Source organism: Camelina sativa, chromosome 16 (genome assembly GCF_000633955.1).
Source record: "Camelina sativa cultivar DH55 chromosome 16, Cs, whole genome shotgun sequence".
In the NCBI taxonomy this organism is placed as follows: Eukaryota; Viridiplantae; Streptophyta; class Magnoliopsida; order Brassicales; family Brassicaceae; genus Camelina; species Camelina sativa.
In genome coordinates this window covers 2,259,423-2,275,834 of record NC_025700.1, presented here as the reverse complement: position 1 = coordinate 2,275,834, position 16,412 = coordinate 2,259,423, and the positions used below count along the sequence as shown (strand labels likewise).

Here is a 16,412-nt window from a genome sequence, read left to right as displayed (position 1 = left end):
CTGGACCCGTTTGGCCTTCACGTTCAACACTAATAGTTACTGAGCCAAGAACAGTACTTTTCCAAATTATATCCCAATCATGAATTGTTACATTGATCTGCCGTCACAAATATATGTAAATGTTAGAAAAGGTGCATGTTTTGTATCCGAAAGTATTGCATCTATATGCCTATTTTGAAGAACAAGTCTTTATGGTATTCTTTACCAAGTCATAAATAGGCGAAATTTTCATACTAGGAGATATCAAGGATTCAAACTTAGTGATAAACCCTATGGCCTATGCCTCAGCTTCCCATGAGAAGTCTAAACAACTTTTAGAAGTTTCTCACATCATCCCACAAAGTCCTAGAGCATAATATAGCAGTAAATGATTATTAACCTTGACAGGAAGCTCATCAGTGGGAAAATTGAACTCTTCACCCCACATTGGATTTCTAGAGCCAGGGACCATAGAACTGTAACAAGCAGAGAGATACATTAACATTAGAACAATCAGATGTGTAAGCTCAACAACCAAAAACCACCAATATACGTTTTCACTTGTTTCGGATAGATGGATAGAGTTTGTTGGGAAGAAGCTATAGGACAGCGTAAAAGAGCAGGAAAGGAAAATGACATCAAAAAAAAGTTGTTCACATGCTCCTTTTGAAAACTTATAACATGTAACAAAAAACTAAATAGGAAAAGGGATATATAACAAAAACCTGAATCGCTTTTCTGATCCACAATTGACAATAGCATAAGGATCTGAAGTTCCATTTAAGTTAGCACCAATGAGATTCTTAGCAGCCAGCAGTTCCACCTAAAAAAGATACACCCACATTGATGCAAATGTTTAAGTGGTCCTACTCCTATCTATGCAGATCAAAATCGTAAGAATCAGTCAAGTCTCAACGATGAGAAGGTTCAAGCATTTACCTTGATTATATAAGCAGCATTAGTTTGAGTGTCTCCTCTCAACTGTCCTATCTACAAAAATAAGTGCAGAAACTGCAAAGTCACAAAATTTGGGGGAAATTACTCCAAATTAATCAAACCCATCAATTGAGAGAAACGAAGAAGAAGAAGAAGATTTTTTTTTTTTAAAAAAAAACCTTGTCTTTGTCAAAGATGGCGTCACCGGAATCGAGATTTTGCATGATACGAGACCGATCAAATCCAACACCACCGACATCGTCATCTCCGCCTCCTCTATAAGCGAACAGCCAATACGAAGCGAATAAAAAAAACGAAGCGACAACCGCAACCTCAATCTCCCACGACGACGGTAATAAAACTTCCACCGCAGACTGAACCATCTCTCTCGATCAAACAAATTTTGAAATCTCCCAAAGCAAAAGAAAAAAAAGCGCGATTGAGAAGATGGGTTTAGGGATTTATCCTAATGGAGGATGATCACACGAAAGATAATCAACATTATTATTCTAGAGAGAAGAGAAACTTCGTCTTCTCGAGAAGATGATGAAGAAGAAGAAGTGAGTCAAAAAAGGACAATCAAAGAGAAGAAAAATTGGATTTTTAGAAAGAACGAAGAAACTGATAAATTAGTTGTGGAGATGTAATTTACGTAGTTAGCCTTGGAACTGGAAACAGTTACTGGCTGGGGAAGTCGAGAACTGTAACGAGAACCCGAGGGTAGTTCTGGTAGTTTAAAAGTTTCAACGTTAATAGCAGTAACCGTAGACTACGTTTTCGTTGTTTTATAAAACTGAAAAACCAAAAAAAATCTATACAATTTTTGTACTTGTTGAAAAGGTATAACTTGTAAGAAAAATAGTAATATCTTTTAGAAGCTTACCAACATTGTACTTCGTCAAATTGAATCAAACCAAGCAACCTAAACCAAAATTGAACTTCTTCAAACTGAATCAAACCAAACAACCTAAATTAATTTGGGTTTAAGTTTGCAGTAAAATTGTCAATCCGAGACACAAAAAAAAAAAAAATTGATGAAATATATTTCATATTGAAAACTAAATGTCCACCGTAGCTTATTACCAAATGTGGTAATACAGTGTGGTACTCTAATCCTATCAAAACTTGTATTACCTAAATCTTATAATCCTAATTTTTACCAAAAAAAAAAAAAAATCTTATAATCCTAATTCTATTTGCAAAAAATTTGTCGATTTGTGAAAAAAAACTAGATCATGTGAGAATATACGTGTTTATGAAAATACCGGATTTCGGTCTTAAAATCTAGGCGGTAAAAAATAACACTATTCGATAATACCAAAATTAAACGTTCATCATCATTTTTGTTATAGTCTTTGCTTTTAAATCTGATCTAAAACTTCCAAATAAAAGTGATATAGGAATCAAAATCATCAATCAAACCATAGTGTTTGACTTTTCTAATGATTCAATGTGTTTTTCTTAAAACAAAGGTGTAGAATTAGATTTATAAGAAATTAAATAAAAGACATATCTATTGATGTAATTTATCATGATATCATGTTTTGGGCCACTAAATTTCATCATATTGAATTTGTTTTTGCTAAACTAAATTGTAATCAAGTAGCTTATTTACTTGTAAAGTATGGATGTACATTGTCATCATTTTATTCAGAATGTTTTTCACCACCTTCTTTGTTAACAGAACAATTGTATTATTATGACTTTTGGACTTCATAAAGAAATAACTATTTTGACGAAACTTTTTTTAAAAATAAAAGACAAAAAGTGTGAAAAAAATATATTTTAGATAATTTAATATAAAAGCTCTATCATAGAAATATAGATTCATATTTTTATTTTATTTTGCATATCTAATTAACAGTTACGTACGAAAAATCCAGGATAAACAATAGATTTGATATATAAAACCTAATAAACCGGATAAATGATCTATAATAAGACTAATATCAGTTAAATTATCGGTTCGGTTTTTAAAAGAAGTGGTTTTAATCGAAGAAAAGGCGAATGAGAAGAGGCCACGTGGGATACAAAGGAGTCAGATAGAGAGGGAAGGACCCGTTTTAGGTTTTTTGAGTCAGGTATAAATAGACTTTTGATCACTTGACGTTTTTTTAAGTTGCCTTTACACATTCCCTTCTCCTCCTCCTTCTTCTCTTTTAACTCTTCTTCTCGCCGCAAACACACAAAACCTCTCACTTACTCTCTCTTTCTCTGGTAGTCTCATCATTCCTCTATCTTATTTCTTGTATATGTTAGCTCTAAGTTTCATCCTTTATTAGTTTACTCATTTGCTTTGCCTTAGATTGGTTCCAAATGTTTTTTTTTTTTTTTTTTTTTNTTTTGTGTCTTTGTTGATGCCATGTGAGCTCCAGCTCTGTTCTTGTTCGTTGGTTAGATTCAGTTCTTTGATGGTTATTTATATTCTCTGAGCATAATTGTTGAGAATTGAAGTCGGGTTTTGTACCCGTTGCTCAAAAGTTTCGAACTTTGTAGATTGCTATAGCTTCGTTCAAATCCGAACATAAGGAATACTTAGAATGGACTTAGATTGTGGTACCCAGTTGAGATCTTCTATGCTTCTTAGTTCGGTTGCAAATATTTTAACTTTACTTTCTTTTCTGCCATGTGAGCTCCAACTCTGGTCTTGGTCGTGGGCTAGCTTCCTTTTTTTTTCTTAATAGGTTTTCAGGTTCCTTGAGCAGAATTGTTCTGAATTGAAGTCCGGTTTGTCTCAGTTGCTCAAAAGTAGTAGATGCAGCTTCAAATCCGAACATAAGGAATACTTAGATTGTGCTTCTCTTGAGATTACTTACGAGATTTTACTTTGGCTATGAACAGAAGAAGCCTACAGCTTTGTCTTTTATTGTCAAGTCTTAAGTTATTTTGAATACTTAGGTAATGGAATTCCATATTCTTTTAGGTTATTTAGAGAGGAAATTGGTATCTTGCTTGATGTATTATACTTTCAATCTGAATGTTTTATGCGTTAGCTGTAAGTTGTAGCAGAGGTGTACTCATAGTCTTTTATCCACAGGATCTTCATCGGAGAGCATCAACGGGGTTTTAACTTAAGGGTTCCAATGTGAAATAAGAGTGTGTGTGTGTGTGTGTTATCAGTTGTGATGACTGTGGCTGAACCACATATGGAGCTCAATCAAGAAACTAAACAATTAGATGCAGATAAGTTATCGCCAAAGAAAGAACAAAGTCCTGGAGGAGAAGATGAAGAGTGTGGTCTTCCCAGTGCTAATACAAGTGAGGAAACTGTGACTTCAGTTTCTGGTGGTGAGGAGTTGGATGTTGATATAGTTGAATCTGATGAAAACAAGACATCCACTACTGATGAGGACCCAAACGCTACTGAATACTCAAGCTCATTTTCCGACACTGAATCTGAGAATGCTGACATGTTGCTTAATGGACTAACCGGAGAAGCTGAGGTCGAATCTCATTATTGGGATGAAACTGATCTAGGACCTGCTTATGATTCCTTTAGCAGCATTTTTCATTTTAGGTGTGTTTTCTGCCTCAATCCTTTTCGCGTTCCTTCTCTTATACTGTTCTTGCTGTTTCTCTTATTAGTTATCTCTTCTGTGTGTTATTCTAGGAAGAAAAGGCTAACTAATCACTGGAGGAAGTTTATCAGGCCACTGATGTGGCGATCCAAGTGGGTTGAGTTAAGAATTAGAGAGTTAGAGTCTCGGGCATTAGAATATCCGAAAGAACTTGAGTCTTATGACAAAGAAAAGCTTGAAGCTAATATTGATCCATCTGTGTTGGAAAGTTGTGGTGAGGGGATCAAGTCGTTGCCTTTTTCTAACCCGTGCTACAAAAAAAGAGCAGCAAAGAGGAGAAGAAAGCGTAAGAAGGTCGAGAGCACAGATGATATAACTTCTTATATGGCATGTCACAACCTCTTTTCTTATATCGGTAAGAGACTAGTAGTATACTTGTATCAGTATTAACTCCATAACTCTGTCCTTGCTTTGTGCATATCCTTCATAATATGGCTGTGATTTTTGTTGCAGAGACCAAGAGATTGAGCTCAGATGGAATGTCATTGGCTGATGATTTTGGTGGTATGTTCACTAGAACTGCAAAAGTATCTCATTTTTTTAATGTTTATGTTTTGATGTACTGATATGTTGCTTGGGCCAGATGCAAAAGATCCACGGATTGATTCAAAGGAACTGGAAGACTTAGATGACGATGACTCACTTTTTCATCACCGAGAAGGAGATAGTGTCTTAGAAGAGGTTCTCTGGAAAATTGAGCTGGTGCATTCTAAAGTTCATAGATTAAAAAGCCAGGTTGATGTTTTGATGTCCAAGAACGCTGCAAGATTCTCGTCCTCAGAGAATCTGAGCCTTCTTGCTGCAAGTTCTGCGCCTAGCCCAACTGTTTCTGCTGGAGGAAATGTAGATGTGCTCTCCATTGGAGCAATTTACAACTCTTCACAGCATATGACAGATTATGTTCTTGGTGATTTAGTTTTCTCATCCGAAGGAGTGATTTCGAGCTATGGAGAAGCGTTTCATATTCCTGACATAATCGAAAGTACTGTTGGTCTTTTCGCCGATGCTGATGTTACTTTACATCATCCCCAAATTGGAGATTCTTGTGAAAATGTAAGTTACTCTTTGATACTTTAGTGATGTTTCAACATCTTCTTCCATGTATGTTTTCTGATTCAACTTATTGCAGATTTTGGATAATATCTTGATTCGAAATGGAGTGGCTGAAGAAATGAATGATGATTTGATGGAAACTAGTTGCCATGATGAAACTGAGAAATCAGAGGAAGGAGAAGGAACCAGTGTGCCGCCGTTGCAGCAAAATCAAGAAACAGAACAATATGACCAAGAAGAGCAATCATTGGTACTACAAGGCCGTGAAGATTCGGTTCTTAGATCATGCTTAGCTACTGAAATGCTTGTTCCTAGGAACAAAAGGACAAGAGGTGGAGAACGTAAAGCGAGTTCTTGGTGCAAGAAACATCTCAGCGATCCTGAAAGCCAGTGACTGATGACAAAAACTCACTAAGCTTTTGATGAGCAGAGTCTCTCATGCCTCTTTGAATCTCCCTTAGCTACTATTTCTACTTCAATTTCCTGTTTCAGAACATTCTTTAGTTTTGGTTTTTCTTTCTTTCTGCAGTATCTGTGTGTTTTACAGAACCATGTAACTTTGTGTTTTTTTTTTCATATCATTTTCTTCTTTGGCTTCTTTTCTGTTTTATGATGATGAAAAGTTAGAGAGAAGACACACTGTGTATAAGCTTTTAGATTTCTATTACAAATCATAGAAAACCATGTCTGCTCTGCTTCGAAGAACATGTTAAGATTTATGCCGTTTTGGAATTCGTCTTTTTATGTTAACAATTTCTTGAATTCTTATGAGCAGAATGAAGAAATATATTTGATGAGCATCATCTTCTTTTTCTATTCACTCTCTTTGGTTTCTTTAGTTTTCAAAAATGATAATATTTCTACTGTATTATATAGTAAGGATTGAACCCATTAATTCTATTTGATATATAGAGCATATAGTAGTTACTGTTTCACGAGTTTGTGATCAAATTATTTAAATCAAATGTTTGGAACTGATTTATAAAAAAAAAAAATTTAATGAGATGAGAAAGTATGAAGGTGGATTCTTTGTGTAGCTTTGGTGGCCTATCATGTGCCCTTGGTGGGTGATAATCAAAAAGTGCCTACTTCAAGTGGAAATTAATCTGATTCTGATCATCCCGAAAAAAAAATAATAATAAATATACAAAAAAAAGCTTCAAGTTTCAGCTTTAGTTGTTTGTTTAAATAATTGTTGGGCATTTATTTACCAAAAAAAAAAAACTAACAAGACCAATCATAATGTTTGCAGCAGCTTTTTGGAGGTTCTTGATATAACACCACCCACGATATCAAATTGAGAACCATGATTGATTATACATACTATCTACATTTTTTATGAATTGTTTGATATCTCTATAAGTGTCCTCTTATTTTTTTATGAATCGCTTATCACAATTTTAGCACGCGGTGAGAATATGCGATAGGTGGTTTATTTTGACAAAACGAGTATATATAGACGATGTTAAGAAATTATAAATAGAAATGTGACTAGTAAATATTTTATCGGTATAACTCATATAGTACATGTGATTCAATAAATTTCATAGAATGAAAACAATTTATTTGTGAAACTGAAACAAACCCTCTTGCTTTGCTTGAATTTTTTCACATCATTATATTGTAAAACAAAAAATACAAGAGGGGTTTTGTAGATATATTATTTGATGGACATTGCATATACAATTATACATCATTATGTGTAAATATTACTAAATATATATCAAATCTAATAAATGCTCTAACTATGATGCATGCCCATAATAATCATCTTTCAAAAGAAGATGGTCCCATGAGGTTAACATGATTAATCCAGCACTTAATCCCTTTCTTAATTATTCTCATATGTAGTCTATATTATATTAGTCATCTCTATTGGATCGGAGGAGGATGAATATAACATGCAAAATATTTCATAAGAATTTGTAATATTGATGTTAATATCATCAAGTGACGAATTATAAGATTCTTATAAGTAAATAAATAGATTTGTACGATAAGGTCCATAATTTTGTAAAAGCTTGTAAATCTTTACGTGAGTTTCACTATTGTAATCTAATAACTAAACAAAATCATTAGACAAGAACCATTCTGCTATATATTTAATGAATATAACATGTAAAAATATGAATGATCAATGCTCATATCATGAGATTTGATGAGAGAAGACTACTCCTTAAAGGCCTCCATTGAAAGTGGATCATGAGGACTATGGTAATTGCATTAAAAGCACCAAAATTCTCTTCACTTTCTCTTTACAATTTTTTGAATCTCTTATCTCTCTTCACAACTACAAGACTCGTATGACTGTAAAAAGCAAGAGAGAGAGAAGAGAAAACAGCAACTCTTAAAGAATGAAATAAAGAGGAAAAAAAAAGCTAGTCAATTGTTTAACTCACACTCTCCCCTCCCTCTCTCCTCTCTCAAATTCTGTATCTAATATTTGGCACTGGACAGATGAAAAGTATCCCCAACTTCTTCTCCATCCTTTGGCTATCTCTCTCTCTCTCTAAATTATTCACTTACTCTCCTCTTCTTCTGTTTCATGCAAGATTCAAAGACCTCACCTGCAAGGTATGCCTATTACTTCACTCCCTTTAATGCTTAGTTTTTTGGTTTTGCTTCAAAGTCAATCAGGGTTTCATAAACACTCACATGATTATGTAACTGTTTGGGGTTTGCTCTTAAAAGAAAATGAAATACCATATCAAAATCTCATTCTTGCAGAAAGATTAAATTCTCTTCTAATACATGATCTAGTATAGTTTTCTTTTCTGAAATTTGGTTCCAAACTAGATAAGCAGTCCAATACTCACCTTCAAAGTGATGCTTTTAAGTCACACTTTAAGACTAAAACTCTAACGCTTATTTTATTATTTGATAACTTCAAAGGAATCTTTGATATCAATCGGTGGTAAAAATAGAGTTTGTAATTTAACAAAAATAAAATAAAATTGGACACTGCAACCTGCCAACCTAGCTTGGGCCAATGTTGGGCTTAATTAATCTCAATTCTTCCCAACCGTATTTGTTTTTTTTTCTTTTTCTTTTTTCGACAACAATTGTGTATTGTTTGTGTGTTCTTTAAAACGGCCATAAATTTATACGTACACTACTGCGACAAGATACGTATCAAATACAAAAAAGACATGTACCCATAATAAAGATGCTTTGTTTTAATGGATTTATAAATTTCAGATTCTTTAATTATTGATTAAAGATATGATCTCATAACACAACTGTCTTTTAAAAAAATGCAAATATAGTTACTGATCCATATATATTTGGTAAAGAAATAAAATCCTAAAACAAATTAGTATTTTGTTTCCTTTTTTTAAAAAAGTCAAAGAAGAAAATAATAGTTTTCCTTCTTTCCTTTTTCCCTAAACTCAAATTTGGAATCTAAAATGTCAAATCACATTGGTTGTTGAGATTAATCTCTGCTTCTCCAAATTTCAAATCTCTTACGCGCTTTTGATTATACATTAACAAACCAATGATGGATGATACATCAATGTTAAATTTATATTTGTTACCTGGTTAATAGTCATCAGAGATGTGTGAGTGTGACATAAAAAAGGTGATGGCAAACAGAAAACCTTGGTACCAGAGAGCTATGGCGGTGGCGAGATACGCTACGAGTTGGAGAACAATCCCTAAATTATCATCACAACAACAACAACAACAACAACAACAAACAGAGATGAATATTCGTACGTCTCGAAACCCTAGCGTGAACAACAAGTCATCGTCGAATCAAAACCAAATCCATCATCAGCTGAGGAAATGCTCGTCTTTGAAAGTAGCTGCGAATTCGTTTACTAGGGTTTGTCTCTGTGCTCCGATCGGTCCATACGACGACGTTTTCCGAAACTATGTTCCCCCGAGAAGAAGCTGTAGCTATCCTCCGTCGAAGCCTCTTCCTATGGTGACGGAGACGGCGATTACAACGGCGGTGGCAACAGCGGCGAGGATGAGTACGGATTCATCAGGGAGGAGGATGTATTTTAGAGGGAAGTCGTTGAAGGAGAACGCGCTGATGAGGAGGTTTGTGGCGGCGGAAGAAGAAGCGATGATGGAGAATAGAAGAAGAGATCAGATGGAGATTGTGAGGAAGAGGAATCAGATGAGGAGGAAGAAGAAGCTTGGACCTAGTCCTCTTAGTCGTATGGTTATTGCTGAAGATGAACAAGCTTTTCATCATTGAAATCAACAACAGAGAAGAAAAAGGAATTAAGATTTTTTTTGCTTTTTGTTTTTGTTCTTTGTAACTCATTGTGTTTTCTCTAATTTTTCTTTCAAAGATAATTAACCGGAACACCGTGCCGTTTAATTAGTGCCCACATTGTAAACGGTGCTGTTTTGTTTATTTAGTTGTCTTTTTATGGCCGGAAAGGTTTAATGAAAGATGGAAGCAAAGGTAAACAAACACAATTAACATGGTTTATTATTAATTGCCTATTTGGTCCGGTTAATCTTGATTACTTTGGTAATGGATTACTGGTGCTAGACTACTCACATTTGAAATTATCTTTGTTGATTGTATGGTATTATTTATAATACAATACTATATAAATGGATTATGGATGCAATGCTTAAGATTGAAGATTGGTTGGTTTTGCTATCCTTCTCTTGATCAGAAATTTAATAATTAAACATCCGTGGATGTGTACATAATTGATTTGTTTATTTATTTATTTTAAGAATGTCAATGTAAGATAGTCTTTAATTATATTGCTTGCATGCATGCATTTACATAAAACATAATTAAAGTATGGAGTTTATTATTATGTATTTTTCGTAATTAATTATATATAAGAACATTCTATCATGATACATGTCTAGTTAGCTTAGCTTGAAAGGCAGTCAAAAGCTCGGGTCTCTCTGAAATCATGTGACATCATGTGATGTTATAGTCTAGCATTTCCTCATGATTCCTGTTTATAAACATTTGTATATCCAGATTTTCCCCTAAAGATCACATTAATCAGCAAATAATATACCAAAAACTATATTAATACTTCAATAATTACATCATGATTTATTTGGAATTAGAAACTTTGTTTGGATTTTTTTTCTCAGCTAGTTGAGTAATTTTTGATGACTAAAACAATCTTCGATAAAAAAAAAGGTTAATATCGACCATATATAGTTAATGGAGGTATAGTGGGCATGTATTCTCACGAATGCATACTGTATTACAAAATCTACAAAATCGGTTATACAAAACGTTGTAGCAGATGTCATATCAGTGTATAGTTTTTCTATATTCAACTGCGCGCATAATATATATCTCTAGCTAGTTGATCGTATATATCTAGATCACAAAAAAAAAAAAAAAAATATGGCGACAAAAAAAAAAATTGGAGAAACATAAAGTTGATAGAAAAGAAGACACAGCAGGCACGCACGCGCACAACCAAAGTGTGTCAGCCTATGAAGAAGAAGGAATGTTGGGAAGGAGACTAGTCAGTTGTCACTTTGGGTTAATTGCAAGTTTTTTTTGTTTGTTTGTTTTATCAATTTTGTTGCTTGAATTGTATTCCAAGCTCATATCATTTCATTATTATTCTTACTTACTTTCTAACATCTCGAACCTATGATTTCTATTGTTATTACCAATGTATTTCCATTAGTACCGATGAAAGTCTGAAACAACTACAGAAATACATGTTTTATTTAACAAATATATATATATATATATATATATATATGTTTAGTATCGTATTTGGGGTATGAGATAATGACACCACTTTTCAATCTAAATACTAGTATAACTCTATTTTCATATAATATTAAGAACAAATTGTCTTTCAACTAACAAATAACAATGTTGTTATAACCATAATTAAGATAGGAATGTTTTCATTATCACAAAAAACCAACTCATGGTGGTTTTAGTTGCTGAATGATTCATCATTATCCATAAAGAGCTAGCTAGAGTATGATTCCATTACGAAATTCAATTATAGCTGAAATATTGTAAACTTTGCAAATGACAAAAGTATCCAAACTTCACATATTTTTTAAAGATTAATTAGTTTGATATATTTGGGGTCCAAAATTTATCGGTGATAAGCTTTTTTTGTTTAATCTATAAGTTTAATTTTTAAATTTTCAGTTTTCAAATTCTGTAAAGTAAAACATAAAAAATATTTACGTAACATACCTGGTGAATATAATCGTTGAGGAATGATAAATTATTAAATTAATCAAACCTGACCAACAAAAAAAAGGAGGGGGACAAAATTTTGACTTAAACAGACATGAATATGGAAGGAATTACGCGCGTACGAACGAAGACGTGTGTGGTCGTCAGACACGACCAAAGAAGAATCAACCTTGGTCCTCGTCTTCTACTGTTTTTTTTTTTTTTTAATGTTTAAAAACTTTATATTATAGCCTTCTTCAATAATCAATATGATCAACTGACGTAAAACATCATCATAAGTATACGACAGAGTCCCTCCACCAAACCTAACCGTTTCGGTCAAAATCTATTATTATTTTGTAACATCTTAGCTAATGTTGTAACTCAAACATTTAACAATTTACAATGATGACTTTAATATTTTTGGACTGTTACACACTACTAGCTAGCTTTCATGATTTATCTATTTCATCATCTAAGTCTGGTTAATTAATGATTAACAGTCTTTGGTCGAATTTTGAAATCGAGTTTGGTTTCCTTAAAATGTTTGTCTTTACAATGAAGTAAAGGTTAAAAACAACATTGAGTGAGAAAGTGGCCAACTAATTCTCTCTGTACCATCAATCAAAAAATTAAATTGATTTGATTTGATTATTCCAAAAAGGTAGTCAGAGACAGAAAAGAAAAGGTTTTTTAAATTTTCTTCCATACCAGCTAGACCCAGAATCAAAGTAGCAGACTTTTAGTTTTTCTACATATTCAAAGTAACTTATCTCCCAAAAAAAACCGAAAATATAGAAAGAAAAAGAATAATATGTTGGAAAAGCAATAAGAAGAAGAAGAAGAAGAAAGAAAGAAAGCAAATTAATAGACAACAACTAGGAGTCTTTCTTCTTTGGTTGCTTCTTTTCATTTCGTTCTCTGGAACAGCTTTTCTCTGTAACCCCATAATCAAGGTATGTTGCTTCATGCTGTTTGTGATTTATCCCAATGATTCTTTTTCCAATAATATCGTTTTGATGTTCTTGTCGGGTCTGCAGCTTAATCAAGAAGTTGTGTATTATATATGTTTTTGTTGGTTTCTTTGATCTTATATATTTTGTCTAAGTTATCTTTTAGAGTTATCTTAATCAAAAATTAGTTCAAACAAAACCGATAATAATACTAATTATCTGTTGCATAAGTAAATTTCTAGTCAAATTTTATGTGATATAATCAGTTTACCTAATTTGGGCTTAGAAAGATAGAGTTCGATTTAAGATTTCCCAAAAGTTAAAAAACTTTCCTTTTTCATGAAAGCTCAACAACTTCAAATCTTTAATTCCTGGCAGTTTCTTCTTGTCATTATTGATTGTTCTTCAGTTTTTTTTTTTTGTTGCTTTGTTGCTTTGTTTTAACTCCTTTGTCCGAAACTGCTGTTTCAATTTGGATGGAATATGTTATAGGAGTTTTTTTTTTTGTGGTTCAAGCTGTGTTCCTCCTCATTGGTAAACAGAGCAATCATGCTAAATCTTGGCCATCATCAAACTCAGTAAGCAAATAATGTTTATGAGCATGTGCTTGAATCAAGAAAAGCTTCTTAAAAGTGTTTTATATTTCTGTTTCCTTTGTTATTATTAACAGTTGAATAAGGAAAGTAATGTTTGAGAAATGGGAAAGAAAGGAAGTTGGTTCTCTGCAATCAAAAGGGTTTTCACACCACATTCCAAAGAGAAACAGCTAAGCAACAACAACGTAAGCTATTTTCTTATATATATGTCTGTACTTAAACATTTGGTTTTGATAAACCGAAGCGATGCATTGAGATGAGATTGAAGTGTATATATACATTTTTGGTGTTTTGAAAGCAAGAACCAGAGAGAAAGAGTGAAAACAAAGAAAAGAAGAAGAAAGGTTTTGGAAAGAAGCTAAGGAATGGAGAAACCAATACATTTCTTCCCATTTTTAGACAGCCTAGTAGTATCGAGAAGATCTTGTCTGATGCCGAACGAGAGCACAACCTTGTCTTTAGGCCACCATCTCCCCTCACGGATCGAGCAAAGGCCTCATCTGCCTCTGTTCCATCTCCTTCTTTTAGGACTGCTTCTCCTAAACTGCCTTCTCAGAGATATGTCTCTTCTCCTAAACCAGTTTCGCCAAGATATGCTTCCTCTCAAGCCCCTTCTCCAAAGCCCCCTTCTCCAAAGCCCCCTTCTCCAAAGCCTCCTTCTCCAAGAGCCGTTTCGCCTAGGATTGTGCAGCGACGTGAGTTTGTGCATAGACCAGAGCCAACTCTACTGGTCAGAAATGCTACTGCAACAAAGATTCAAGCAGCTTTCAGAGGTTACATGGTAATGTAAAACATTCTTGATTCTGTTTTGTCACAATAAATCTCAAGGCATCCATAATTGAGGAGATGGAAATTTGTATGTAGGCAAGGAGGAGTTTCAGAGCTTTGAAAGGTCTTGTTAGGCTTCAAGGAGTGGTGAGAGGACACAGCGTGAAGCGTCAAACGATGAATGCTATGAAGTATATGCAGCTTTTAGTCCGAGTCCAAACACAAGTTCAGTCACGTCGCATCCAAATGCTGGAAAACAGAGCTAGGAATGATAAAGATGACACCAAATTCGTCTCTAGCCTTATGGCAAGTACTCTCATGAAACTTAGTTCGACAAGAAAAAATATCTCTTAAATATTGAATCATTCAAGCATTATTGTTCTTTATCACAGTCTGAGGATTGGGACGATAGTGCGCTGACAAAAGAAGAAAAAGATGCGAGGCTACATAGGAAGATTGATGCAATGATCAAAAGAGAGCGGTCCATGGCCTATGCTTATTCTCACCAGGTATACACTCATCTCTTCTTCTTCTCTTACTCATCATACCAATGTAATATCTATGCTTTTTTAGCCAATAACACTTTGTCACTTTGCTTGTGTGCTACGCAGTTATGGAAAAATAGTCCAAAGTCCGCTCAGGACATTCGAACAAGTGGGTTCCCACTTTGGTGGAACTGGGTGGATCGGCAGAAGAACCAAAGCCAACCATTCAGGCTAACACCAACACGGCCGAGCCCAAGCCCTCAGCCTCAAACTAGCAACCAAAACCATTTCAGGCTCAACAACAGTTTCGACATCTCCACACCCAACTCATCAAAATCCACATATGTTACTCCATCTAGACCCTTTCATACTCCGCAACCATACAGTAGCAGCGTATCAAGATACTCACGAGGAGGAGGAAGAGCTACACAAGATTCTCCTTATAAAGATGATGATAGCCTCACAAGTTGCCCTCCATTCTCAGCTCCAAGCTACATGGCTCCAACAGTCTCAGCTAAAGCAAAACTGAGAGCAAACAGCAATCCAAAAGAGAGAGTGGACCGTACACCGTTTAGCACAAACGAGAAGAGACGGAGTTCGTTCCCTCTTGGTTCGTTTAAATGGACCAAAGGGTCATTGTTCATGAGCAGCAACAGTAACAACAACAACAAGGGTCCAGGTTCTTCATCTTCTAGTGCTGTGGTGCTTGAGAAGCACAAAACCCTCAAATCCGTAGAAAATTTGAGTATTGATTCTACTGTTTCGATGCCTGCAACAGTTGGGAGGAGGGCTTTTAACAGATTTGCGTGATTTGTCTTTTTTTTTTTGAAAAGAAAAAAACACCTTCACTTTTTTTTTTCTCAGTTGATTCTTCTTTGATTTGTTTATCTTACATCAATTTTTATGAGTGGTGATGATTTTGAGTGTTGTTTGTGTTCTTTGATTACGACTTTTACAGATGTAACATGATAATAAAAAGTAAACAAGAAAAACAGAGGATTTGGATTGTACAGTGTGATCTTTATATATCTTAACTAGGGTTTTCATTTTTAAACTACAGAGATTTTGCCTTCTTGATCACCGAATCTTTCTTTTGGGCCAAACAACAAACTTTAACCTTTCTTTTGTTGTCGTCAGTCAAATAACAACCAACGTTCTTGCAACTAAATTAAGAAAGCCAATCAATTTTGACGCGTTATGTAGAAAATTGTTAAGAATTTTGAATTCTAGAAAGTGATAAGAATATTGAATGTGCGTAGAGCATATTAATATTAGAAAAATGAAAGGTCAATCTATGTTGATACATTGGCGTCATGTATGATGTATCATCATTTGACCTAAAAATATATATCTTCTGGTCAGAACTTTGGTTGTGATAATTGATTTTGTATTGATTTGATGCTTTCACACTATTAATCCTCAAAGGATAGTGAATACTGAATAGTGATCAACAAAATATCGTAGTTGTAAATTTGACCACATGCCCTAAAAGTCAAACCTTTGACTTTTTAGTGTTTCTTCTCAACACTCAAGATATGACTTGATAATATCATATTACAGTACGATCAAAATCTTTCACGCAAACCAAAAAAAAAACATCAATGTCTCTTCTCTGTCAAGCAATTCTTGCTCTGTTTTTTACTCTGTTTTACAATTCCCATGGCTACTTTATCCCACAAGGGTCTGTAGGAATCGGCTACAACGGTTACTTCACTTTAACCAACACTACGAAACACGCATACNCTTTTACAGATGTAACATGATAATAAAAAGTAAACAAGAAAAACAGAGGATTTGGATTGTACAGTGTGATCTTTATATATCTTAACTAGGGTTTTCATTTTTAAACTACAGAGATTTTGCCTTCTTGATCACCGAATCTTTCTTTTGGGCCAAACAACAAACTTTAACCT

The 16,412-nt window shown here is 34.1% G+C and overlaps 3 protein-coding genes and 1 pseudogene across 7 annotated transcripts in view; 3 read left to right on the top strand and 1 right to left on the bottom strand.

The window, feature by feature from the left end:
- The window catches only part of LOC104753247, a 4,830-nt pseudogene extending 3,305 nt beyond the window's left edge, over window positions 1-1,525 (bottom strand).
- The window catches only part of LOC104749378, a 13,314-nt gene extending 7,084 nt beyond the window's left edge, over window positions 1-6,230 (top strand). The window contains exons 1-6 of one of the 2 annotated variants that reach the window (XM_010470990.2): window positions 3,054-3,132; window positions 3,953-4,432; window positions 4,526-4,848; window positions 4,947-4,997; window positions 5,077-5,546; window positions 5,623-6,230. In XM_010470990.2, the coding sequence (XP_010469292.1) occupies window positions 4,041-4,432; window positions 4,526-4,848; window positions 4,947-4,997; window positions 5,077-5,546; window positions 5,623-5,940 (1,554 nt within the window). In that variant the 5' untranslated portion in view covers window positions 3,054-3,132; window positions 3,953-4,040 and the 3' untranslated portion in view covers window positions 5,941-6,230. Of the gene's footprint in view, window positions 1-3,053; window positions 3,133-3,952; window positions 4,433-4,525; window positions 4,849-4,946; window positions 4,998-5,076; window positions 5,547-5,622 lie in introns of those variants that run through there. The other variant, XM_010470991.1, reaches the window with a different exon arrangement.
- Window positions 7,851-9,979, top strand: LOC104749375. Its single transcript, XM_010470988.2, has 2 exons — window positions 7,851-8,120; window positions 9,094-9,979. Exons 1-2 carry the CDS (start codon window positions 8,004-8,006, stop codon window positions 9,751-9,753), a joined length of 777 nt encoding a protein of 258 aa, XP_010469290.2. The 5' UTR covers window positions 7,851-8,003; the 3' UTR covers window positions 9,754-9,979.
- Window positions 12,386-15,509, top strand: LOC104749374 (protein IQ-DOMAIN 14-like). Of its 4 annotated transcripts, none has more exons than XM_010470986.2 (7): window positions 12,386-12,653; window positions 13,167-13,228; window positions 13,321-13,431; window positions 13,545-14,027; window positions 14,111-14,320; window positions 14,407-14,523; window positions 14,626-15,309. In XM_010470986.2, the coding sequence occupies exons 3-7, from the start codon at window positions 13,348-13,350 to the stop codon at window positions 15,307-15,309; spliced, it is 1,578 nt and encodes a 525-aa protein (XP_010469288.1). In that variant the 5' UTR covers window positions 12,386-12,653; window positions 13,167-13,228; window positions 13,321-13,347. The 4 variants fall into 4 exon arrangements, with proteins under 4 accessions (XP_010469288.1, XP_010469287.1, XP_010469289.1 ...); XM_010470985.2 differs by having other exon boundaries at window positions 13,143-13,228; XM_010470987.2 differs by lacking the exon at window positions 13,167-13,228.